Raw genomic sequence first — 25,602 nt, 5'->3', positions numbered from 1 at the left:
CCAGGGAGGCCAGTCACACAGACCAACAGAAGACCAGGAACCCAAAAGGGGAAATGTAATCGGAGACAGGAATCCGCCTGTCGCGTGACCCGAGGCAAACCATACAGGCCTCTAGGATCCCAGCTCCCTCAGTACTTCGATAAATACGCCTGGTCTAGAAACCCAAAAGAAGCGAAGGTTAAGCCTTCAGAAAATCAGGCTGACCTTTAATGAAAATTAAAAGTTCTCCCCGGAGCTCTTCCTGTAGCCTCAGGCCACCGACCCTTGCCATTAAAATAAAGTGCTGGCTATCGGCCTGAGACTTTGTGATTTTTTGCTAAAATGAATAGAGAGAGAATGAGAGATGGAGACCCCACCCTCACCAAGCATCATGGTGAGCTGCGGTGTCAGGAGGGCGGCAGCCAGCCCACAGGGCTGCGCACCTGTAAGCGGCAGGCACGGGGGTCCGGCGGGAGGCGGTGGTGCACACTCACCGAAAGGGCGGCCGGGTAGGGGGCCTCTGGCGGGACCGTGCACGAGGGGCCGGTGGTCACTGGGCTGCTCGGGGGCGGGGTCACAATCAACCCGGTGGTACTTATGTGGACCTGCCAAAGAGAAAAGAGTGAATAAAAGAGGACGCACGCGCAACAGATGAGACCAGCTAAGCCCCGGGCACCGTCACAGCTGAACATTCAAGACCCGCACAGCTCCCATCACTGGGGGAAGGCAGAATCCCCTTCAGGTTACCCAGCCCAAACGTACTGAGGCCCTAATGTGTGTGAGATGCCAGGGAGCCACTTGACAAACACTGGTCACGACAACGTTTCACATACAGGATCCACGGCTGCTGGCCTTCCCGACAGCCGCTGCCTCACATGAGTGCTGCCGGGACCTGCCTGGCCTGCAACTAGCCCATTAACACCTGCCCAAGGATCCTGTTCCGGTGGGTTGTCCTGAAGGCTCACCAGCCCACCAACTCGTGAAATCTACACGACATGCTTAAGGGATCGTGCCACCTTCAGGATCATTTCCCGTGACCTGTACCCTTCCGTGGGGATGCGTCATTAAAATGCAGCTGCCCGGACCGCCGATCGCAGGCAGCTATTAACAAAACCTTTCAGGGAACAGGGTCAAGCCAAACTAGCTGTTTTCAAAGGTGTCTTATCGGGACTTCCCCGGCGGTCCAGTGGTTAAGACTTTGCCTTCCAATGCAGGGGGTGCAGGTTCGATCCCTGGCCAGGGAGCTAGGATCTCACGAGCCTCGGGTCCAAAAAACCAAAAACATAAAAAGCAGAAGCAATACTGTAACAAATTCAATAAAGGCAAAAAAAAAAAAAAATGTCTTTAAAGAAAAAAAAATGGGTGTGTTAGCCATAACACTACCCAAGATTAACTGATTAGTTACTCAGGTCATTTCATCGCAGGTGTTCGGCTACCGGACCAATTTCGCTCCCGCTGCACCCTGGGTGTGACTACAGACCGCGGGCGTGGGTTCCTGCACAAACAGGAAGTCTTTCCTCCACTATTAAAGGAATGTGGCTGGCTGCTACCTCGTCTCCCCAGGAAACCATGTTCCACCAAAATTGCTGGGCTTTTTGTAACAAAAACTTAACCCCAAACCTAGTTTCCTCAATCCCAATAATTAGGAAAAAGATTATCAAGACAAAGAGAGGCTTAGAGATCAGTTCCCAGACGGCCTGAAGGACTTTCATTTCCTCCCAGGCAAGGAAAACCAGCATGCTAGCACACAGCTGATTTTCACAGGTCAAGTCTGAGCTCCGTGGAATCCACATTCTTGTAAAGCTACACCTGTACCTGGCAGCTCATACACTGACTGAACCTAGGCAGAGCCAAGGGGCACCTCCACAAAGGCTCCCCGCCAAACCTCAGTTTCGGTCTCTCCTGTGAACCAAAGTCTATTTCCATTCAATTTCTAATGAGACGCACATGGATTTTTCATCCTAGGATAAAACCTAGCGGCCTCTAGCTATCCTATTCAAGAAACCCGTTTGTGTACGTACTCTGAGGACAAGTACGTACTCTGATGCAAGTTGGCATCACAGGAAACACGAGTCTTTCTTCGAAGATAAATGAGGCTCCGTTCAAAGTGCACGCTGTTACCTAGGAACCTTCGGGGTGGGAAAAACTTGCCAAAACTCAGCTTCCAGGGCCTGACCCTACAAGCCGCGGAGGAAGTCCTCACTAGTGTCTGACGTCTCGCCAAGAGCCCCACACCGGGAGGCAGGGTGATGAGCTCGAACGAGTCCTTGAACTTGGACAGTCACGTTGTGAGGGCGTGGGGTAGACCACAGGCCGCCTGGGGTCTCTGCCCGCACGGCCCTGGACGTGGAGGACCCTGCAGGCCCCAGTTCCACACGGGTAAAGGAAGAGACAGAGTCACCAAAGGATGACTAAAGGCAGAAGCAAGCGGCAGGAGTGACCAGGCCGAGCGGGGCAGGTCTCCAGAACGAATGCCCTGAGCAGGGAGGGCAGCCTGGCTTTCCACTGTGCTCACTCCTTCCCGTGGGGCTGCACACTGGCTTGGCTTCCTCCCCGGGAAAGGGCTACGTGGAGAGCGGGGAAAGCAAAGAGGAAGGAGTGGGTGGACCTTCTTGCTTCCCCTGAAGCTGCCGGCAACACAAAAATGCTACAAAGCACTGAACATCATGAATCACTCCTGCAGCTAGCAGAGGGCACAAACATTGAGGGCGCGGCCGGAAGAGCAGACAGACGCCTACCTGCTTGTGACACCACGTGCTTCACAGACGCCCATCACAGACATCTGTGCACACCTGTGCTGGGGACCTGCCTGACAGCACAGCCTACAAACCACCTTCCAATTCGCGCATTTGACGGTGCCAGAGTCACCGATACGATAACAAGCAAGCTGTCTGCTCCCTTCTGTCCTGCAAGATTTCGACGTGACAGTGCGATCTCTAAGTGCCATCCGGAAACACGAGGACGAGCCCGGACAGGGGAGCTGACCCGGAGGCGACATCACAGTGGCCTGACCCCCCTCCACGTGGCTTTCGTTCAGGTGCGAGAGGATGAACGTTCACTGCTGCAGGCCCCGTGCTTTGGATTTTCTCATCAAAGCAACCAAACCGCGTGAAGCAAAAGCAAGGACACGAGGCCCAAAGCAGGAGACACATCCAGCCTAGGGCCCGTCACGTCTACAACAGGTCCGCCCTGGGTTGGGCTGGGCTGGTCCTGCTTCACTGTGGCCCGCAGTGCCCGGTGATGGGCCCAGGACCTGGGGCCGGGCGTGCGTGCCGCAGCTGAGGCTGGAGAACCCAGGCAGCGCTGCAAACCTCTCCCATCTCTTCTAGAAATAACTTCTCCCTGAGGCAACATGTTAGCACTGAGAACAGAACCTGTTAGAACACGGGGAGGCCGTCTTCATGGAAACAGAGAGGAGCCCGTTTCCTCAGCTACTGCACCCAAGACACAAACAGCCCCGTGCCCACGCCCAGCGCCATGCCCGACACCGGGGTCTCTCGGACAGACGCTGGGTGACCCGCCTTCCCCTCCACCTTCTCCACGGCTACAGACGGCTGTCCACACCTCCAAGTCTGTGCCCTGCTGAGCTGCCCCGAGTCCCAGCAGAGGCTCACCTTTTATTTCAAGAAAACGTCACTGTGAATGCTGCTAAGGTCACGAAATGAAAAACAGTCCCGCGACCCGATTTTCCATAGGGAAGAGCCCTCGTCACCAGCCCCTCCGTCAGAGCCTCCCTCAGAGAGGGACCTGCAGCTTTGACCCCTCCAGGGGTCACCCCCCTCGCACTCCTTGCTCAGACCTGGAACGGGTCTATTTCCACAGGCTTGACCCCTTCCTGGTTCTCCTCTATACACTGTCCAAGTGACTCACTCACTCAATACGTGTTTATGTTGCTTACTGTCTGTCTGACGCTTGGGAACAGCAGGGAACACACAAAGCCCTCTGCCCTCTACCCTCTTCCGTGTGTGTGTGTGTCCATGTGTGTATCTCTGTATGCGTGCCGGTGTCCTACTCCCCCTGCAGGGTCACGTGCCACGGCCACACGACCTAAAAAAACGCTGCTGAGCCACAGTCCCATTCAGAAACTACGAGATCGTGTGGACCTGCAGGACGGGGTCAAGTGGCATTTCGATAACCTTGCTAAGGAATGCCAAACGCTGCGCTGCACATTTTTATTCCGTGGTCCAAAACAGGCATGCATCAACCTGTGTAGTATGTTTGTTTTTACAAAGCACAGTGGAATGCATATAAAACCTGCATGAATTTTAAGATGAAACACAAGACTTGAAAGCAGTGTCTCCCGCTGCGGCAGGCTGCTCAGGACCCGGCTCTCTGGCCTCTGGTGGTGGAGGACACAGCTGTCCTCTGCCTGGGTAACTGTAGCTGCCTGTGACCTGGGTGGCCCCCCGGCCCGGGGCTCAGTCTGCCCACAACTAGGGTCTGACGCACAGAAGCCTATGTCTTCTCCATCCTGGGTCCACGGTGCATGCATGGCGCCCAGAGCATCTGTAAGAAGGCACTCGAGACCTGTTTGCCAGATGAATTACCAACGTTCCCAATTATCATGTGTATTTTTATTAACACAAGAATAACATGTAGCTATGTCTTAAGGCCATGCAAAGTCTTGATGGACTAACGAGTTAAAAAAATAGGGGGCTTCCCTGGTGGCACAGTGGTTGAGAGTCCGCCTGCCGATGCAGGGGACACGGGTTCGTGCCCCGGTCCGGGAAGATCCCACATGCCGCGGAGCGGCTGGGCCCGTGAGCCATGGCCGCTGAGCCTGCGCGTCCGGAGCCTGTGCTCCGCAAGGGAAGAGGCCACAACAGTGAGAGGCCCGCGTACCGCAAAAAAAAAACCAAAAAACAAAAAAACGCTAGGCCAATTTCTAGTTTAAACTACATGTTTCTTCCCATCCTCTCCCTGTAACCCTGACTGGAAGCCTAGACACCACGGTGAGTGACACAGACGCAGGCAGCTGCACACCCCACACTGTGACCACGGCACCTCCAGTTTGGGTGGAGATGAGGTTTCAGGGGGCGAGAAGGCTCCGTCCCGCTGAATGGGGACCTGGTGGGGAAAGCACTCAGCGTGACTGGAGTCATCTTGTAATTGCCGCCCTGCCCTTTGGAGGTGACTGAGCCAACCTGGGGATGTCCAGGCTGGTCCCCCCACCCCGCCATTTCCACCTACAAATGCAGAGGGCTTTGCCCTGGGAGAGCTGCTGTCCCCCGAAGGCTGACACCACGGTGGCCCCGGGGCGGGGCAGTGCAGGTACCTGGGAGGGGGCGCTGCACGAGAGCCCGGCCAGCTCTCCGATGCGCGCGGCGGCCGTGGGGTTGCTGGAGCTGATAAGGACCGGGGGGCTGATCTCCACGGAGTGGCGCTGCTGGGTGGCCTGCGACGCCCTGCCGGCCGTGGTCAGGGAGGTGAACGAGTGCCGCTTCTTCGTGTTCTTCTTGGCTTCGGGCTGCCTGGGGGCCGCGCTGCTCGGGGCAGCGGCCGGGGCGCCCTCCGCAGCGCCAACGCCCCCCGCGGGAGGCTGGTCCCACTCGATCAGCTGCTTGGCGGCCGAGTTAAACTGCAAACCAGCAGAGGACACGAGAAGGTCAGATGACAGGGATTCTCGACACCCTTGTATCTAAAGCTGAGCATCATTGCTTTAAAGTTTGCGGGTGCAAGTACACCTTTCTTCCCTCGTGAGATGTCTTTTCTCTCGATACGAGGGCTGCACTGTACGTACATCACAGAGAGATGCTAAACCCAGGACAGACAATTCCAGTGCAACACCAGCAAGACTAAGAACATTTTTCTCCCCCAAGAATCTTCAGAATGTCTAATGTTAAACGTTGCCAGTTAACAAATGAAGATTTATTTCGGCCCCTGAGGAAATGCAGGGAACAGTGGGGAGCAGGGTGTGTGGTCTCAGGGCAGCCTCTACTGCTTGGTAACAGCTGGGCTCTGCTGCCGGCGGTGACTGCGGGCAGGACCGCCACCATGAACCTGGCACACTTCCACGGGAATTACCCCCCCCTACCTCCCTGTCCTGTGCGGGCCCTCACAGAAGTGTCGGCAGAAACTCCTGATGACTTTTACTTTTGAAAATCCCGTGCCCGCGATTTTCCTGAGCTTAAATTTTGAATCATAACACGTTGAGACCTGAAATCCAAGTCCTGCTGCCAAGTGAACTTGGCCTGTTTGAAAAGTTGTCTGAGTGTAAAGTTGGGGCCCGATGGTTTGTCAAAAGCTGCCCACGGCGTTGGGAATGCCAGCAAGAAAGAACACAGGGTGTTTCTGTTCCCTGAGGTCAAATGCAACATTTCTAGAAAGGCTGCATGACAAGCAGCCGCATATGTACTTACCCAGACGGTACAGTCACAGGAAACATCAGGCCTAGTTTAACCTCTTAACAACCGTGAAGATGAAAAACAATAAGCTCCTCGAAGAGAACTGGGGAAACAGTAAGGATGGTGGGGATTTTCCCATCCCAGCACTTTGCACACGCCTCTTTCATCAAACGCTCTTTTCGCACCTAACTGGTTTAGAACTGTGTCTCCCCAACCGTGGACGAGGACGTCCTCCCAGAAGGATGGAAATCCTGTCGCGATACTGAAAGATGTGAACTTGCTCTGGCACCAGTGGCTCAGGAAGTTGGTGACTGAGCTCTGAAGCCAGTGCTTCCAGGTGAAAACCGACTCAGAGGGTTCCTGGGGACCCGCCGTCACGTGGCCTGACAGCTTTTCTATCACAAGCCTACCCCTCGTTCAGACCGCAGAGATTCTATCCACGTAAAAACTTTCAAGACTCGCAGGCAGTAACGCCCCAGTGATGCTGGGTGATGCCCGAGTGCCAGGGGCAGGGGGAGGGGAATCATGACTCCAGCGGGTGTGAGGGACTAAGGGTGGGCTGCTGGGAAGGGGCGGCATTTGGCCCGGAGACCCCGTGTTCACAATGCTGCCTTGGTCCCGAGAGAATCATATGCCCGAGGAAGCAAGGCCATGGCTCTGTTTCATTGGCAGGAGTGGCCCAGACCTCGGGACAGAGCGGCAGACTGTGTGGGGCGAGGCTCCTTGTTCCTGCACAGGCTGGGGACGAGGGTCTGAAATTGGAGCAGACAGACCAGTCCCTTCATTGCCCTCACCCCAAACCCAATACCCAGTGAGACGGAAGAGCAGGACTGCGATGCCAGAGCTCAGGGGTCTGGGCATGCCTCCTTCCAGGGTGAGCTCACCTCGACGGGAAAACAAGGACCCGACGGCTTTTCACGGAATTTCGAGGAACTCTGTATGAGCTACAGTGTGGCTTTCTTTCCACGACCTTCTCTAGCCACAACACCTAAGTTCACTGTCCACCCACAAAACAAATCTGTGCCCTAAAACACCTTCCTCCCAGCCCTGGGTGAGAACTAGCTGGGAAGATTCAGGGTGGACACCAGGTAATTCAGTAGCTGGGGCACAAAGCAGGGAGCCGCAGGATGTGCTGACCTTAAAATTGTAAATGTCCCTTTTTGGGACACCCTGAAATTTAGAAGGAATTAGTCTTTGAGAACTTTCGGAAGCATAAATAAACACGAGGAAGGAAATACTGACATAATAATAGTAATAACAACAGTCATAACAAGGCAATTTAAGAAACATCAAGATATTTTCTGTGTGCAGCTGGCCTCTTTGCTAAAGAGAATACAGTCTTTTTAAAATACAGTACTTAGGGCTTCCCTGGTGGTGCAGTGGTTAAGAGTCCGCCTGCTGATGCAGGGGACGCGGGTTCGAGCCCCGGTCCAGGAAGATCCCACATGCCGCGGAGCGGCTGGGCCCGTGAGCCATGGCCGCTGAGCCTGCGCGTCTGGAGCCTGTGCTCCACAACGGGAGAGGCCACAACAGTGAGAGGCCCGCGTACCGCAAAAAAAAAAAAATAAATAAATAAATAAAAAAAATACAGTACTTAAATTTTTCTAAAAGAGAGCAAAAAAATTTAATGAGAGCTAAGTTGAATAGTCACTGTTTTATATAAAGCTTTGCAGAGGAATCGGCCTCTAGGTTCTGAGCATCAGGGGCTACACATAGTAGGTCTGTGCAGAGGGACCTTTTCTAATTCATAACCCACTAGGGTGTTTGTTCCTCAACATGATGGTTTCTCAATAAAAGGCAAATAAAGACTTTAAAATATATATTACAAAAGTAATACATGTTCATTACTTTGAACAGGAAATAGTGTAGATTTATGGTGAGTAAAAAGTGACAGGCCCCAGCCAGGTTCTGCCTCTGTCTCCCCTGCCGACCTGTTTCCCAGTTCTCTCACACTCGACAGTTTGGAACATACCCTTCCACGTACTTTCTATGTAGATGTTGTTAACTAAGCACCTGCTTGATTAATTTTAACGCAAATGCAGCCAAGCAGCACATACATTCTCTCCTCTCACAGCATCTCATGAAAAGCCCTTCCTGCGAACAGAGCAGGCTGGTCGCATGGTACCCGCTGCATCCCCCTCTTGTGCACCCTGCCCGAACAACCATATCTGCAAGGCAGACTCCCAAAAGGGAAGCTGTCAGGTCAAAGTGTAGCCTAAAGCATATTTTGAACGATAGTGCCTAATTGCACTCCAAAAATGTGTCAGTTTTCATCATCTCTGAGAGCGAAGAAAAAGTCCCTGTTCCCCACATTGTTCACAGAATTAGGTGTTACCATTTTAAAAAATCTCTACCAGTTACAGTATTAGGTGTTCTCAATCATTTAAAAAAATCTCTATCAGTAACAGTATTAGGTGTTACCTCTATCAGTTACAGTATTACACGTTATCTATCAGTCATTTTCTAAAATCTCTAGGTGTTATCAACCATTTTTAAAGAACTCTATCAGTTGAAGAGGCAATTTGTATTTTCTTTTAATTTGTATTTCTCTATTAATGAGATTAAGCGTCTTTTTTCTTTTCCTAGGATTTCCTTATTCCCACACTTTATCCATTTTTCGACTGAGTTGTATTTTTCTTATAGATTTATAAGTGCTCTCTACAAAGTACAAAAATCATTCTTTAATATACTATGTATGCATGTATGTATATGAATGTGTACATATCTCCATTAAGTTAGAAACATTGTTTCAATTTGTTTTTTAACTTGATATGTTTGTCATCTATACATGTTTCTTGGATGGGCAAATTTATTCACCTTTTCCATTATGGCATATCAAGCTAACATCATGCTTTAAAAATCTTTTTTCTACAATCATTTTTAAAAATAAAATCACTTTTCTCCTAGTATATTTATGGTTCCTCCCTTTGTCCGTGTCTTTGAACCGCGAGGATGTGTAAAGACTGAAGCAGAGACAGTGCGTTCTTTCTTCAGTGGCCCAGCAGCTTGTAGAGCACCCATCCTCTCCTGCCAGCTCTGAAAAGCCACCTTCACAAGCCAGGGTCAAAGGGAGAACCCTCTGCTGCGCTGCCAGGCCCAGTGCCCAGTCCCCAGGGACGATGCTACTGGGTGGAAATTCATGCCACTACCCCTTCAAAGCAGAAATGAGTGTCTGCCTCACGTCACAGTCCTCTGCAAACTGTTTTTCCACAACGGCAACGGGGGGAATTTGCTTTTCCATCCCTGCAATTTGGGTAACAAGGCTTTTGTTTTGGGATGATCTAAATACGAAAGCAAGCTTAGTCTTCATTCAGAAAAGGAGACTTCCCCACAGCAGAGGAATAAACGGAGAGACTGAAGGGCATAGTCAGAAGTCTCTTTAATGGATCCGGAAGCCTCCCCCAGGTAGCAGCTCCATTTAGGCGTCTGTAGAGATTGCTGAACGAATAAAGACATAAAGACGTGCTGGCCTCTCAGAACCATTGAGGGAAGGGAGCACTGCCTCAAGACCAGCACTGTCCCACCGAAGTAGAAAAAGAGCCACAAGTGTGATGTGAAATTTTCCAGTAGCCACATTTTAAAACATAAAAAGCAGCAGGTAAAATTAATAACGTATCTTATTGAACATACGGAAGATGTCATCCCTTCGGCATGTAATCATCATAAAGTTACGGAGACAGGTACACCCTCTGTTTGGTATGAGTTTTGCCATCCTCTGGGCACTGGCCTCCCGCCTGCATCCCCGCTGGGACAAGGCACAGCGAGAGTGTCCCCGGAGGCGCATCAGCAGCTCACGGCGCGCGGCGGCGGGGGCGGGAGAAGACCCGTCTCCTGAGTTCATCGAGCGCAAAGAACGTGCGGAACGGGAAGGACACCGACATGCGCCTCCATGCCGCGTCTCTGCAGCGTCCTGGGCCCGAACGGCTGGCCAGGAACATGGCACTGCCAGCCCCACGCTCGGAGGAGCTGCCTCGCTGACCAGTCCCTTACCTTCCCCTCCGGTGGCCCCGGTGACTGGAAAATAAATACGCTAGCATGTTCTTTTCCGGGTTTCTGACTATGAAATGTAAGGGATGAAGGGAGGGAGCACGTCATCGAAAGCCTGAAAGAAGTTTGCTTCAGGGGAGCTGAGGAAAGGACCATCGAGCCTGGAGGTGAAAGGCCCAGGCGGTCTCAGGCCCCCATCCTAGCCGGCTGAGGAACAGCGGGGCCATTCCAATGCCCTGGCTTCAGGTTGACACACCAGGACGGGAACCTCTGTCCTGTGCACCAGGGGGCGCGGGGACAGGCCTGTCACCTGCGATGCCCCACACGAATGTGGTTTACTCTCACCATCACTCAAGGCCCAGCCTGCCCTTCACTTGCCCCGTCACCTGGGGGGATGCGGTGCGTGTCTCCTGTTTCTCAGACATCACATGAGGCTGGCCTTTGCGATCTAGAAAGTCTTATGCCCATACAAGGGACAAATGCCTTTTCTCAACACCAAACAGAAAGACCCCCTTCACAGGAGGCAGAGGCCGAGACCTCGGGTCCACGGTAACCAGAGTTAAAGCTCGGGGACACCTTCCCTCACCCCTACTTTCTCTGAGCGACTGTTATAAGCGGGGCGCAGTGCCGGGCGGGGAGAGAGAAACATCCCCTCGACTCGGGAGAGAAGAGGTCCAGGGAAGCAGCACCTGGGTTTCTAGCAGTAATCGGGGGCTGTGCCGTCATGTGTCTGCAGAGCTGGGGCAGGCGAGGTCAGGGGACGCCGGCAGCAATGGTGGACGCTTCAGAGACCTAGGGAGGGTCTCTCTCTCTCTCCCCTCTCCCCCCCCCTCTTCTCCTCTCTCTCTCCTCTCCCCCTCCTCTCTCTCTCTCTCTCTCTCCCTCTCCCCCTCTCTTCCCATCTCTCTCTCTCTCCATCTCCCTCTCTCTCTCTCCCTCTTTCGCTCTCTCTCCCCCCTCTTCCCATCTCTCTCTCTCCCTCTCCCTTCTCTCTCTCTCTCCCCCTCTCTCTTCCCATCTCTCTCCCTCTCCCTCTCCCTCTCTCCTTCGCTCTCTCTCTCCCCCTCTCTTCCCATCTCTCTCTCCCTCTCTCTCTCTCTCCTTCGCTCTCTCTCTCCCCCCTCTCTTCCCATCTCTCTCTCTCCCTCTCTCCTCTCTCTGTCCCTCTCCCCCTCTTCCCATCTCTCTCTCTCTCCCTCTCTCTCCCTCTCCCTCTCTCTCTGTCCCTCTCTCCTCTCTCTTTCGCTCTCTCTCTCCCCCTCTCTCTTCCCATCTCTCTCCCTCTCTGCTCTCTCTCCCTCTCTGCTCTCTCTCTCTCTCTCTCCCCCTCTCTTCCCATGTCTCTCTCTCCCTCTCTCTCTCTCCCCCTCTCTCCTTCGCTCTCTCTCTCCCCCTCTCTCCTTTGCTCTCTCTCTCCCCCTCTCTCTTCCCATATCTCTCCTTCTCTCTCTCTCTCTCTCTCTCTCTCTCTCTCTGCAGCTGCTGCCAGTGTCAGCTGATTCTTTTTTAAAGGAAAGCTAGACATTTAAGCCTATGTAAAATCTCCTGATTTTCCATCTGAACAACACCCTGCAAGCACCCTGCAAGCCAAGCGTGGAAGTCCTAAAGGCCGTGCCAGCCGTGGGCTCTGACAGGGCAGGAAGCGTGAAGAACATGCAGGGCCAGGAGGGGGCGACGGCGCCCAGGACCGCCGGCTAGGAGGAGACCAGGGGGGCGGGGGGGCGGGGCCGGCCGGGGGCGGGGCGGGGGCCGGCCGGGGGCGGGGGCGGGGCGGGGCCCGGGGGCTTTTGCAGGGAAAGGAAGAAACAAGCATCATGGCAGGGGTCCCCTCTCGGGAGGGTAAAGCAAGACAGCAGCTGGCCGGCAGCCCGGAGGGCGATGACCGCAGCGACAGCGAGTGACCCTGGAGATTCTGGCAGGAGAGGAGGAGGGAGGTGGCACCGTCACTGAGGGGCGTGCAGACACCGTACATCCGGAAGACGGCGAGAGGCTGACCCTCCTCCAACGGGAAGGGGAGCCTGGGCGAGCAAACACTGGAAATGGAAGCCAGCAAAGGTGCGCGGATGCAGCCCTGTCTGGGAGAGCAGGTGCGGAGGGGCAGCCCTGACCCCAGGACGACAGAGACGCCAACAGTGACCACGCAGGGAGGGCGGGGGGAGCTGGACCCCGAAGGTCAAGGCTGAAGGGCAGGCCCACCATTACCTCGGCAGCGACAGATCAATCGCGGTACCCAGGAGATCGCCCAATGGATGACTTAAAACCTGGGCCAGCTCACTGCCCTGTGCTCCTGGATCTGACAAGACACCAGGTTTGGGGTGTGTTTCTCTCTCACCAAACACACACAGTAAACAAGAAACGTCTGGTAACCTAAAGGATACGATCAACAACACATTCCATCTTCAAGGACCTCGTGAGTAGATGCAGGAAGAAATATACACACATCCATCTCAGGAGGTTAAGAATATGGAACTGCCATTAAATTCTAAGCAAGCATTTGTTGATGTGACAGGACACACGGACAGAAATCCCACGGTGTAATGTATCCCATTCTGTAATGGGATATGTAATCAGTTAATAAACCGGTGAATGATATTTCACCCCCCTCCCCTGGAACCCAAAGTGTTGGGGGCAGCGGGTGGGAAACAGAGAAACCGCCAGGAAGGAATTGGCACAGAAGAGGCCATGCGGCGACCCCGCACAGGGGTTTGGGACCTTCCTCCCCCTTCCCGCCTGCAGAGATGCCTGCTCACACACCCGAGAGGCCTGGGGGACAGGCCACTCCACTGTCACCAGGGCAGCTGCTCCACACCACCTCCCGACACCCTTCCTGAAACACGTCTACTTCACTACGGGGAAGCTTCTTCCCAGGAGCTTCATCAAGGTGCCACAGATGCACACAAATATGCAGGACACTCATTCTGTCTCTTCCAGGACACAAGACAACCCTCGCTTAATTAAACTGCACCTACTTCACTGCTTTTATTTTGGGGGGGTTGGGGCTGCATTGGGTCTTCGTTGCTGTGCAAGGGCTTTCTCTAGTTGCAGCGAGAGGGGGTTACTCTTCATTCTGGTGCGCAGGCTTCTCATTACGGTGACTTCTCTCTGTTGTGGAGCACGGGCTCTAGGCACACGGGCTTCAGTAGTTGTGACACATGGGCTCAGCAGTTGTGGCTCATGGGCTTAGTTGCTCCACGGCATGTGGGATCTTCCCAGACCAGGGATCGAACCCCTGTCCCCTACATTGGCGGGCAGATTCTCAACCACTGCGCCACCAGGGAAGTCCCTACTTCACTTCTTTAAAAAACCTTAGTTACTACCAAATTTAGGGTGTATAAAGCAATGTGATAAAATTTTCAAATAATAAAATTTAAGACCTTAAAATATTGTGGTTTTAATGAATGTGTGATTTTTTTACTTAAAAAAGGCAACCTCAGTTCTTTGAAATTGTTGAATGGTTCATCATTTCTGAAAATTAACCTTCTGCGTGTTCAAACCTGAAAAGTTGTCACTAGTCTTGATGAAAAATCAAAATGAACTAAACACTTCTTAAGCGAAGCTTGGTAATAACAGTGATTCTGTACCAACCTTAGGAAGACTAGCCATCATCCCATATCCTCAGAGGCAACTGCAGGGCAGGGGTCTAGGGCAGACACAGGCTGTCTGAGAAAGACCACAACTCACCTCTCAATGACTGGCTGGGTGTCCCTAAACAAGACACTTGTTTAAAAAAGGGAAAAATAATTAACTAAATTACAGTTTAGCTCCTAAAACGTTTATTATGCAGTCACAAAAACTGATGGTTAGTAGCACTATAATAGTGTAGAGAAAGGCAAAATCATATGTGTGGTCTCATTAAATAAAGCACAGGGAGAAAGAATGGAAGGATATTTACCAAAATGATATGTGATGGGCCTAAGGGTTCTTTCTTTCCTTTCCAACTCTTCTGGAATGTGATTATACCATAGAAATAAAATCATTAAAAATGTTTTTTTATCTACGAAGTGGCTCCCAGGAAAACACTGAATGCTATACACACGTAACTACACTCTTGGCACGCGCCAGGCTTTAAGAACGGACAAGCTGCGTACGATGGAAGTTTGACACAAGGAGAGGGCTGCTCTGTTTTGTTTCTGCAAAGGAGGATCAGGGAAGAATGGCTTCATGAGAAATGACAGTTTTCATCAGGACCCTGAAGAAAGGGTGAGCTTTCCACAGACACATGGACCAAGAAACATTCCCGATGAGCTCTAAAGGTATGGAAAATTCCCAGGTATGGAATTTTCCAGGAACAATCCTCAGACCAATTTAGTGAGGGCCCAGGGGAATTCGGCCAGGCTAAAGAATTTGAGGACTCCTAGGGGAAAGCGCTGTGGACATCAGACACCAACTAGTCATTACCCTTGGCCTCTGCTCCAGGCTCCACGGGACGCCTGCAGGTTTATGTTCTATGAAACTACCCAGAGTGCTGGAAACTGCCTGCTCGTGAAGCGAGAAGTCGATAAACATTAACCCATCTTTGGAATCTCAGCTCCCAGAGTGTTTTCCTGATGGAAAACAAAAGGAAACGCTTAAATTGTAAAGAGGCTGCCGCATAACAGATGGGGTGCAAACTGCCCTGAATAAATCCTTACCTAATTTACGGGGCTCCCTTTCCAATTGGGTCTGGCCAGGTTGCCTCGAGCTGTCCGCAGCGAGCAGGGGTTTTTCCTGGAGTCCAGAGACCTGCCTCTGCCCTGAGAAATTCGGTATCCAGAGATCCTCTCCCCTTCCGTCATTGTGGCAAAACGAAATGCAACTATTGCTTGCACCAAGCTGACAGCTCTCAGAGGATACGAGGACCCGCAGCGCAGGACAGAGCCCATGGGGCTGAAAGCCCTACTCAAAGCAGGGCCGGTGTAGACGTGGAGGTGAACGAATGTATTACACTGGGCACGGGGTATGTCTCCGTCACCGGTTCCTCAACAGCAACTCTAGATTTCATTTATAGAAACTAATTTACCTCCCTCACCAGTTCCTGAACAGCAGCTCTAGATTTCATTTATAGAAATTAATTTACCTCAAAAATGGAGGGAGAAAGTTAGTGCGGCAAGCAACTGCCTTCCTGACTTGCCAACAATGTCTCTAAATGTATTTTATAAAAATTACTTCACTTCACAATTGAAGGGGTATTTGGAAGCCAAGCAATATCATAATTCTCTTTCCAACTGGCCCCCAATTTTCCTCCATTTCTCGTTTAAAAAGAAAAGATTTCAGTGAATTGAACATTTCACTTTTGCATTTAAAAGGAAAAGAATACATCCCAAAATACGAATGACAGAATATCTTTTTACATTGTTCAACCCGCTCTCTCTGATTAAGAGATCAAAGACGACGATTTTGATCCTCGGTTCTCATTACTCTCCAGAGCAGGGGTCCCCAGCTGGCTGAATGTTAGGAAGCAGGCTGCACGGCAGAAGGTGAGCGGCGGGCCAGCAAGCGAAGCTCCATCTGTATTTACAGCCGCTCCCCATTGCTCACGTCACCGCCTGAGCTCCGCCTCCTGTCAGATCAGCGGTGGCACTAGATTCTCACAGGACCCCGAACCCTACTGTGAACCGTGCATGCGGGGGACGTAGGTTGCGCGCTCCTTATGAGAATCTAATGCCTGGTGATCTGAGGTGGAGCTGAGGCGGAGACGCTAGCGCTGGGGAGCGGCTGCAGATACAGATTATCCTTAGCAGAGAGGTCTGACGGCACAGAGACCGTCATAAATCAACTGCAGACTCAGGTCAAAACCTTATCAGTGAGTGGCAAGTGAAAACAAGCTCAGGACTCCCAATGATTCTTCATTATGGTGAGTTGCATAATTATTTCATCATATATTACAATGTAATAATAATAGAAATAAAGCGCACAATCAGTGTAACACGCTTGAACCATCCCCAAACAATTCCCACCCCACCGCCAGTCCATGGAAAAACTGTCTTCCACAAAACCAGTCCCTGGTGCCGAAAAGGTTAGGGACCGCTGTTGTAGCACAAAGACTCTAAGAAGTAAAGTGAACAATGCTCTTCTTAGCTCCTTCAAGGGGCACCTTGGCAACTTCAAACCCGATACCTAAACCTGCACCTGTAATTCCCTGAAACACAGATGACATCTCCCAAGTCCCCATGTCCACAGAAAAGGAAGCTATCATCCCCCCGAAGGCCGCTGGTGCTCCAGGAAACCCACACACGTGACTTTCCACAGTTAAAGCAGATGACACCGTTCTGTTCCCTGGGCACAGAAATATCTCCCAAGATTTGTCTGATTCTGAAAGTTGAAAACAGCAAACCTCTTTACACTTTAAATATGTGCAGTTTATTATATGTCACTGATAACTCCATAAAGTTACTTTAAAAGAATGAGTATCCTTAACAATTAGGCCACCCTACGTCTGCTCAAAGTGAGCCAAAGGAATAGTGTCAAGCAGGTGAAAATTCATGTCAGCACGTATCGAGGAGATCATCCGTAGAGGCTCCAGGATCTAATCCACAGAGTATGGCCACCGTTATTTTAGTCTGGAAAATTCTAAACTAGGCATAACCACAGATTCACCCAGCTTCATTAAAAAACAATCTCCCTAAAGTCACCGGAGACCTCGTGCTTTGAGGATGGTGGGGTCCGTATGTATCACCAAGATAAACCGATGAGAAAATACATGGCTGGGTAGCGAATGCTGGGCGTTCTGGCTGAAAAATGTCAAAGCTGGCCACATCTGAAACCAGTTCATTCCTGATGTCGGCTAAAAAGGTCCTTGGGTTGCTCACTCACTCATTCAACCCATGTTTACTGAGGGTCAACCAGGGGGAGGTGACACGCGGGGACCTCGGGAGAGCGGGTGAACCAGACAAGATGCTGACCCTGGGAGCTCACGTTCCATGCAGGGCGGACACTGGGAGACAGTAACATCCACAGATGAGACAACTACAGGTGACAAGATGCGGTGGAGTGATTATGATGACCGCGGTTGTGACGGCCATAGTCCCCCCTACACACCTCTCACTAGTTGCAGGCAGCGCACAGCACCACTGGATGACCTCACCCTGAGGGCTCTACTATTTCATACATGAGGAGACCAGTCACGCCACAATCACCGGTCCAGCCAAGACTGGAATCCAGGCCGTCTGGGCTCTGAGCCCAAGGTTTTCCAGAATCACAGCACCTGGTGGGTGAGGCAAAGCAGGTGGAAGAGGAAGAACCTCTTTAGACGAGGTGGTGAGGGCAGGTGTGCCCACAGAGGTGCCACCGGGGCAGCGATCTAACCCGAGGATGCAGCCCTTCCTTCCGGCAGTTAACTACAGAACCAGACAGCTGCCTACCAGGCCACGCCCACCTCACGCCACCTGCACACGAGGAGAGCTCACTTTCACATTCTATCTGCAGCAGAGTTGCTAAACAATTTTTTTTGTTGAAAAAACTGGGTGATAGTTTATATGAATGACTAAGAATCAAAATATTGTACGACACATTTAATAAAAATGTATAGCTCATAAGCCTACAATACACAACAATGTTTGAAATTCATCCAAAATGCCATATTCAGCACTTACGTCATTCAAACTTTGGGCTTGCTAGGAATTACGTCATCTTTGTCCAAATGACCAGGAAATGTGAATGAGTCAGCTCTGAATTAATGAGGGTGTTAAAATCGTTCGGTTTTGGAGAAGCCCGATATTTCTGAACAAAACAAAGAGCAAGCTACCGATTCCTTTTTAAAAGCGCACTCACTCCTCGACAAATACACCCCTTTACACATACCCTGACACGGTGTCTCCAAGAGGCCCCGGGGTTACCCCAAGAAACATCTACCTTCCCTACAGAACAGAACCCACAGCCTCGGGGCTCTGATGGGAGAGTGTCCAGGGGAGCGTGATGGTGATCAAGGCAGGAGACCCCTCACCTCTACAGAGACCCGAGGGGCAGAATTCAAGGACATTCACGTGGCCGTTCTCTCCCTAGTCACCCCCAGCCAGACTCTCCTTCTCTGCTCAAACTCTGAAGAATCTGGTACTTTAATCGGAGGTCATTTGTCAGCAGGTCACCGTTTTCTCACCTCCTGTGATACAGGTGGGGAGCCCGGTGCACAGTCCTGGTGCTGGAGAGGAAGGCGGAAGGGAGGTGGGGAGCAGGGATGGGAAGGGCACAGCATCCCACCATTGCCTCTCATGCCCTGGGTCCCCCGACTCAGCTCTCTGCTCAGCCACCGCTGACACTCACCTCCCAACTCGACCCCAGAGGTCCTGCTCCAGGCCTGCATCCCACCCCCTAGCCCATCCTGCTCAGAGTTTCTGCCCCAGGCAAGTTCCACGGGCATCTCCACCAACCAGCCACCCAGCAGGAGTCAGGGTTCCAGCTTCCGCTGTGACAAGCCCAGATGCCACTCTGCACACTCAGTTCTGAACTCACTTCCTCACAAGACGTGGCGCTGAGATTCTCTTATAGGACCACTGCTATCCTCTGGGTCACGGTCCGATCTGAGCTCCAAACCATGGTGCACAGGACACAGCAGGGCCAGGCCCTCTGAGACACACCATCACACACAACCTTCTCACACCTTGGGGGGTAACAGTCTGGGGCAGCAGCACCATGAAAAAAGCAAAAGCGGGGCTTCCCTGGTGGCGCAGTGGTTGAGAGTCCGCCTGCCGATGCAGGGGACGCGGGTTCATGCCCCGGTCCGGGAGGATCCCACATGCCGCGGAGCGGCTGGGCCCGTGAGCCATGGCCACTGAGCCTGCGCGTCCAGAGCCTGTGCTCCACAATGGGAGAGGCCACAACAGTGAGAGGCCCGTGTACCGCAAAAAAAAAAAAAAAAAAAAAAAGCAAAAGCACCTAACACTGGTGGAAAACCTAAATGTATATCTACAAGGGATAAGAAAATAACTTGCAAGTGGATTTTTGTAACACAGTCTGTTTTTACAGTGAGGTATGGTCTGGACCCTAAAAGTGTTTACAGAGCAAGAGAAAGACATTATTTAGGAAAAAGCCCCAGTTTTTGATTCCCATGGTTAGCTGGCTTCGCTCCATGTGAGGCTGCCCTGTAAGACAGTCTACGCTTTACCTGAATGGCTGAATTTCGGTAGGTTGCTACTGAAATCTGCCACCCCTTCTTCCCCTAAAGGCTGAATCCCCATGCTAATCCCCAGGTGCCAGAAACTTCCATCCTATGGCCTTACATCAAAGGGAAGCTCACGGTCTCCCCGGGAGAGATGATTCGTTCACCTCGTCTCAACTGGCAAAACTGTGGTTCAAATGAGGAAAATACTCTTGTGAAAGAAAAGAGGCAGAAGAATGAAAGTATTTTCCACTTGAGCAGAAGTTTATCTTTCCAACCGAAGTCAGAGTAAATAATCCTCATGACTCAGGTGACTCTCGGTGACTCTGGGTTTGCCGTGGGTGGATCTTTTATGCCTGTCACGCAACTCTACACCTGCCCGGTAACAAAAGCACAGCAATCCTCTTCCACGCCTCACACGCCAAGTGCTAGCAAGTAGTATTGCTAATACCCAGCAAGCGAAGACAGGCTCTCACGACTAAGCTTGCGGTACCCACACTCCTCACTGTAACGATTCAGATGCTCGGGAACGCGTGCAACTTTTTGTGACCGCAGTTAGAATATGTAAGTAATGTGCAGGAAGGATTACCTGAGAGCTAAGAATTTTTTTTTCTACTGTTTACTTTCAAAGGAGGAAAAATATTTTAATAAACAGGAACACCTGAAGGATACGGATAAACTTCAAGGCTTTTACATGGTCTGAATTACCTTTCCACAGATTCACGGTAGTCCAGGGGAGTTCTACTAGGAAAACGCTGGCCATCTCACAGTCTGTGGGGAGACTGAACACTGGCTATGATGACACAATTTGTCATTTTTGTCCTCAGAACCACGCCAAAATAAATGCCTCAGATGAAAAGACGGGAACACAAGTGGTGTGGGTTTTCTTTTTTTACATCTTAAGATCCATGCTTTGATATCTTAAACAAGAGAATTACTTTCAATTTCCCAATCCGTGCTGTCTCTTACTTTCTGGCCTGTGCACCTGCTGGTTGTGCAGCACGGATGTCCTTTCTGCCATAACAATGCACCTTTTCCATGCACATTTACCCAGGAAACAGACATCACTAAGAAATCGCTTCTTCCCAGAAGGCTTCTGTGACCTCAGCTAACCTTGTACGGTTGTTTGGGCTGGTCTTTCGTTCTTTGACAATCCCTTCAAATTTTGTTTTTGACATGAAAGTCTCATGACTAAAGGACATGAAAGTTTATGATAGGTATAACTGATTCACTTTGTTATACAGCAGAAACTAACACACCACTGTAAAGCAATTATACTCCAATAAAGATGTAAAAAAAAAAAAAAAGAAAGTTTATGATATATGATGTAATAAGGCAGAATGTAACTTCCTAGTTCATTCTTAATTTGTGTTATTCTTTAAAATAATACATGTTACTTTGCACATATTCCTAAAAAGCCTTCGCTGAAGACTTCGCTGAATCGGGTGGGCCATGCCTTTCCGAGTAAAGCTGGTTAAAGGGGGCAGCGTGGCTAGTTATTGCTGGGATGGGGTGAAGGCGGTTCATTGCTTATTTAACGTTTTCTGGAGGCTACCGTGCAAATCACTGTTGCAGCTCTGAGACGTGGGGCATGTGGAAGAACGCGTCAACAGACAGAAACACGCATCTCTCACCTTAGTCGGGACCTTCGCCGGCCTCTGACCACACAGCTGCCGACAGAAAAGAGTGGCTGCAGACAGCACAGGGGCCGGCAGGGAGCCCAGGGTCCCACTCAACAGACACACCGATGCCCTTAGCAGGGGACAAAGTTCAGAGTTCAAACGTTTCCCAGTCTCCTGGTCCTCAGGAATTGTAGGGCAGGGTAGAGGAATTCCATCCCAGGATTTAGAACAGCTGCGTTCCTGGGGCTTTGGGCTATGAGGGCTTTTTTTTTTTTTTATTAATCGATTAGGTTTTCGTCTTTCTTTTTTTCCCCCTAGTTTTACTGAGACATAATGGACATGTAACACTATCAGTTCAAGGTGTGCAACAACGATGCGATGCAGGTACATATTGAGAAGTGATCCTGAGGACTTCTGAATACTCAAATTGCACACTGAAGACTGATTTGCTAAGCAGAACACTAACACGACTGACGTTTCTACAGACTGACTTACCTCAACGTACGAAATTGGAAATATTCCTATTTTGTCTGCCAGCATGCCTTCAGCCCAGTTTTCGTCCACTCTGCGGATCACAGTCAGAACGTCATCCTAAAGAAACAAGGAACGTTACTCCACCTCATCCCAGGAAGCTCGCCACCTAATTTTCTTTTCAATCTGGGACTCAAGTCATAAGAGTACATGAGTAAAAGTTCCATGACGTGTCTTCAGGATGTGAATGGAAGAAGCTGATGAACTGAATGGTAATTAGCAGTCAGCTTGGCATCCCCCATCAGAACAGACAGCTGTAAACTGCCAGCCCCTCCACCGAGGGGCTGACGGCTTAATTTGTTTAGACCCACAAATTGCAACCTCAAATCCCACCCAGGCCCCCTGAACCCCTGGTCCAGATTAATTTTCAGGCTCTTTTCACTTTTTCTCTGATAATACACCAAATACCCATTTAAGTGTACACCCTACTGTTTTTCTTTACCAAAAAAACCCCAACATTCTGCTCAAAATCCCAAAGCATTTTATCAATTCAGTAGATATAGTCTTGTGTGCTTTGCAGCAAAGAAATTTTCATATAAAATAAGGAAGCAATGACGTTTCACTTTGTTATCCATAATTCAGGGAATTAAAATCCCCGAATGGCGCACACACACCCCGAAACGTAGCTCAGAATTACATTTAGGCCCTAAATACAAAAATGATACCACACAGCACATCAACCAAAATTATCTTTCACAGAGAACAGTCTGTGCACAAAATTACAGTCTTTGTGACTCTGAGAAGCCTGCTTCCAGGTATTTTTAGAAGCACAGTGAGATAGTTCACATGGAACTATCATATGTTTTTGCACAAGGAAACAGAAGCCCCAGTCTATGCAGCCAGGTACAGAGAAGGCGATGCTGTTCTCACTTTACCTTTGCGAACGGAAGGCAATCTTTGTCGGCTTCCTTGTCTTTAACTTCAAAGTCATAAAGTGCTTTGCACTGAGGCGGGGGCTGAGGTAACGGTTTGATGATCTGCACGAAGTTGGTGGGGAAAAAGCCATGGACCCCGTTGACCTCCCCGTGGTACCAATTTTCATCCACTTGTCGCCGCAAAATGATGATGTCACCTTTGCTGAATTTAAGGTCCCCGGGCTCTTTGCCTTCGTAGTTGTATAATGCTTTGGCACATGGTAACTGAGGTATTCCCTAAAGGAAAGAGAAGAGTTTTAATGAAAGAACGGTCCCCACATGTCTGAAAATCCAACTGTATTATCATGGTTGTTAAGTCAAGGTCAACTCCACACTTTGCCCTACAAAGAAAACCTCACATTAAAAAGCTGTATACGGGGCTTCCCCGGTGGCGCAGTGGTTGAGAGTCCGCCTGCCGATGCAGGGGACACGGGTTCGTGCCCCGGTCCGGGAAGATCCCACGTGCCGTGGAGCAGCCGGGCCCGTGAGCCGTGGCCGCTGAGCCTGCGCGTCCGGAGCCTGTGCTCCGCAGCGGGAGAGGCCACAACAGTGAGAGGCCCGCGTACCGGAAAAAAAAACAAAAACTGTATACGTACGTGTCACCAAGAGCAAACAAAACAAACAGGAGAGCATCCCCGGCCCCTGAGCTGGCATTCTGTTCCTAAGGCTAACTTAGTGAGGCTTTTGCCTTATTTGGGGTTTTTAGTACATGGAAGTGCTGCTGTGACTGGCTTCCTGGTGTAAAACTCAAAAACTCATAAAAAACTTAATTTCCGCTATTAACTACTTTACTCAGCAGGATAAATGATAAGCACCAAAAACAAAAAGAAGAGGAGGAAAAACTCAGAACAATTCATTCATTTACTAACTGCTCTTAAGCTTGACAGATAAGCATCAGAGTTTGGCTTTTGGGGAAAACTTTTCCCACGGCATTCAGTGTGGGCAGCAGCTCTTTCTCCTTCGTGGACTCAGGGATGAGCCGGGGCCAACTCTGTGCCGGGGTCTGGAACGGCTGTGAGGAGGTGAGGCACCGCTGCCGGCCGCTCAGAGGTCATAACCCGTGATCACGCACACATAGCCTTTACAACCTACATACGACCACTCCCCCTTTGCTCTTTCCTGCCTGAGAGCACCGTCAGGCTGAGATGCTAACAGACGGGGTTGTGGATGTGACCACACTGCATTATGGTTTTAAGTGACGGCTTTAACACGTGCGTGTGCCCCCAGGCAATCTAATCACCAAATGGACTGGATACGATACGCCCTCTCCGGTGGCACTGGAGGTGCCCTTCCTGAGCATTAGGTGTCAGTTTAAGACGACTTCTGGCCCCTCGGGGTCACGGCTGCCTACCCCTGATTCAGAGGATAAACGGCACGCCAAACAGCCGAAGTAACTCACTGAAGGAGATTCCTGAGCTCCTGCTTTTCCGTACTTACTCATTTATTCATCATCCGGAAAACGTTTATCAAGCTTTCCCTTCTTCCCAGGTGGTGTGCGAGTGCTGAGGACTGAAAGAGGGACAGGCACAGCCGTTCCCCTTAAGGGACAAGGCTCTAGAAGTCGTTAGGCCAGAGGGCAGGGACTGAGTGACCCGGGGACGCAGGGACCGAGCTGTGACAGCAGCAGAGGGCAGAGGTCTTGGGGTGGAGTGGGTGGGAAATTGAAACACTTCCTGGAGGAAGGGACACACGAGCCACATCGTCAAGGAGACAAGAGGAGCCAGCAGGAAAGCCGGAAAAGAAGAAAGAAAGAGAAAAGCAGGGGCACTAGGGGCAGCACCCCCAAAGGCAAGGAGCACGCGGGGCAGAGGGACCGGCTTGACGGAGAACGCGATGCTCAGGAGGGAGCAGGCATGTGAGCGCACACAGGTGGGCAGGCAGCTTACAGGGGCCCCAAGTGACAGGCTGAAGCGTCTCAACTGCTGTGTCCTTCAGGCAGCGCCAGGCGGGAAGAACCCTGCCAGGAGGGCGAGTCCGGCCGGGGGGTGGGGGTGGGGGGGAGAGAATGGGCAGGGGGCGGGCGGGCAGGCAGGGGGACGGCGATGGTTTTTTTTTTTTTTAGGCTATTTTAAAGTCTCTCCCTGCTCCCGCCCCCTCCAAAAAAGTGGATCAAACCCTGATGGCAACAGAACTTCCTAACATAGTTTTGCATAATTAGTTTAGCTTCCAGTCAGAGATTCAGCATCTGGCCCAACTTTGCTTGGTGAGGTATTCTTGCTTGGCGTCAGAGGAAGAGCCGGCTGCTGCTGTCGACTGCTGTGGGCGGGGGGCCTGGCCAGCCTCGCCCATGGCCTGCTGGGTTTGCTTAACAGGAGCTGCTCCGGAGGACACCGGAGCCCAGCCTTCCAGAAGTCCTTGGACCCTGCAAAGGCCCTCTGACCTTCGGACCCTGCTTCTAACGACACGACCCCCATCACCCAGGCCTGACTGAACCCCATCGACTACTCCAATGCGCCCTTCGGTTTCCCCTGCGGGACGCTGATGCCACCCGGTCCTTTCTTTGGTTTTTTTTTTTTTTTTTTTTTTTCGGTACGCGGGCCTCTCACTGTTGTGGCCTCTCCCATTGCGGAGCACAGGCTCCGGACGCGCAGGCTCAGCGGCCATGGCTCACGGGCCCGGCTGCTCCACGGCACGTGGGATCTTCCCGGACCGGGGCACGAACCCGTGTCCCCTGCAACGGCAGGCGGACTCTCAACCACTACGCCACCAGGGAAGCCCCGCCCAGTCCTTTGAACCAGGGTTGCAGTCTTGCCGTGCTGGCTTCAGGGAAGGGTCGTAGGTCCCGTCCCCTCTCACAGAAGGGCCTCGCCATGTCCTCTACTTTACCGTGTGTTTCTAGAAGTCTGGTAGTCACAGTTCAACAATACTTCCTAAGACACACTGGAGGAAATGACAGTAAATAAACAAGCAGTAAACAGCACTCTGAACAACACAGCTGGAGGAGCGAACCGGCACTCAGAACACAGCCATTGCGACATGACTGGTAGCCCTGCAGCCGGGATCCCAGCCCAGCTGCTCACCTGCTGTGTGATCCTGAGCAGGTGAGCCTCTCCGGGCCTAATTTCACCTTCAGGGTGCCCTGAGGACCAAGAGAAGTAAAGCGTGTAAACCACCGCAAGCGGCCGGTGGGCAGACGCGCCATCACTGCCACC

At 51.3% G+C, this 25,602-nt stretch overlaps 1 protein-coding gene across 1 annotated transcript in view; it reads right to left on the bottom strand.

The window, feature by feature from the left end:
* SH3RF1 (SH3 domain containing ring finger 1) overlaps positions 1–25,602 on the bottom strand; it is a 161,322-nt gene that overhangs the window by 32,627 nt on the left and 103,093 nt on the right. Inside the window, exons 3-6 of the mRNA XM_082843563.1 lie at positions 22,412–22,687; positions 21,501–21,596; positions 5,255–5,557; positions 474–584 (exon numbers count right to left, since the gene is read on the bottom strand). Coding sequence (XP_082699689.1) covers positions 474–584; positions 5,255–5,557; positions 21,501–21,596; positions 22,412–22,687 — 786 coding nt within the window. The remainder of the gene's footprint in view (positions 1–473; positions 585–5,254; positions 5,558–21,500; positions 21,597–22,411; positions 22,688–25,602) is intronic.

The sequence above is a fragment of the Leucopleurus acutus genome (assembly GCF_964270905.1).
Source record: "Leucopleurus acutus genome assembly, chromosome: 7".
Classification (NCBI taxonomy): domain Eukaryota; kingdom Metazoa; phylum Chordata; class Mammalia; order Artiodactyla; family Delphinidae; genus Leucopleurus; species Leucopleurus acutus.
Note: the sequence above shows the minus strand (reverse complement) of the source record. Positions and strands in the feature narration are given on the sequence as shown.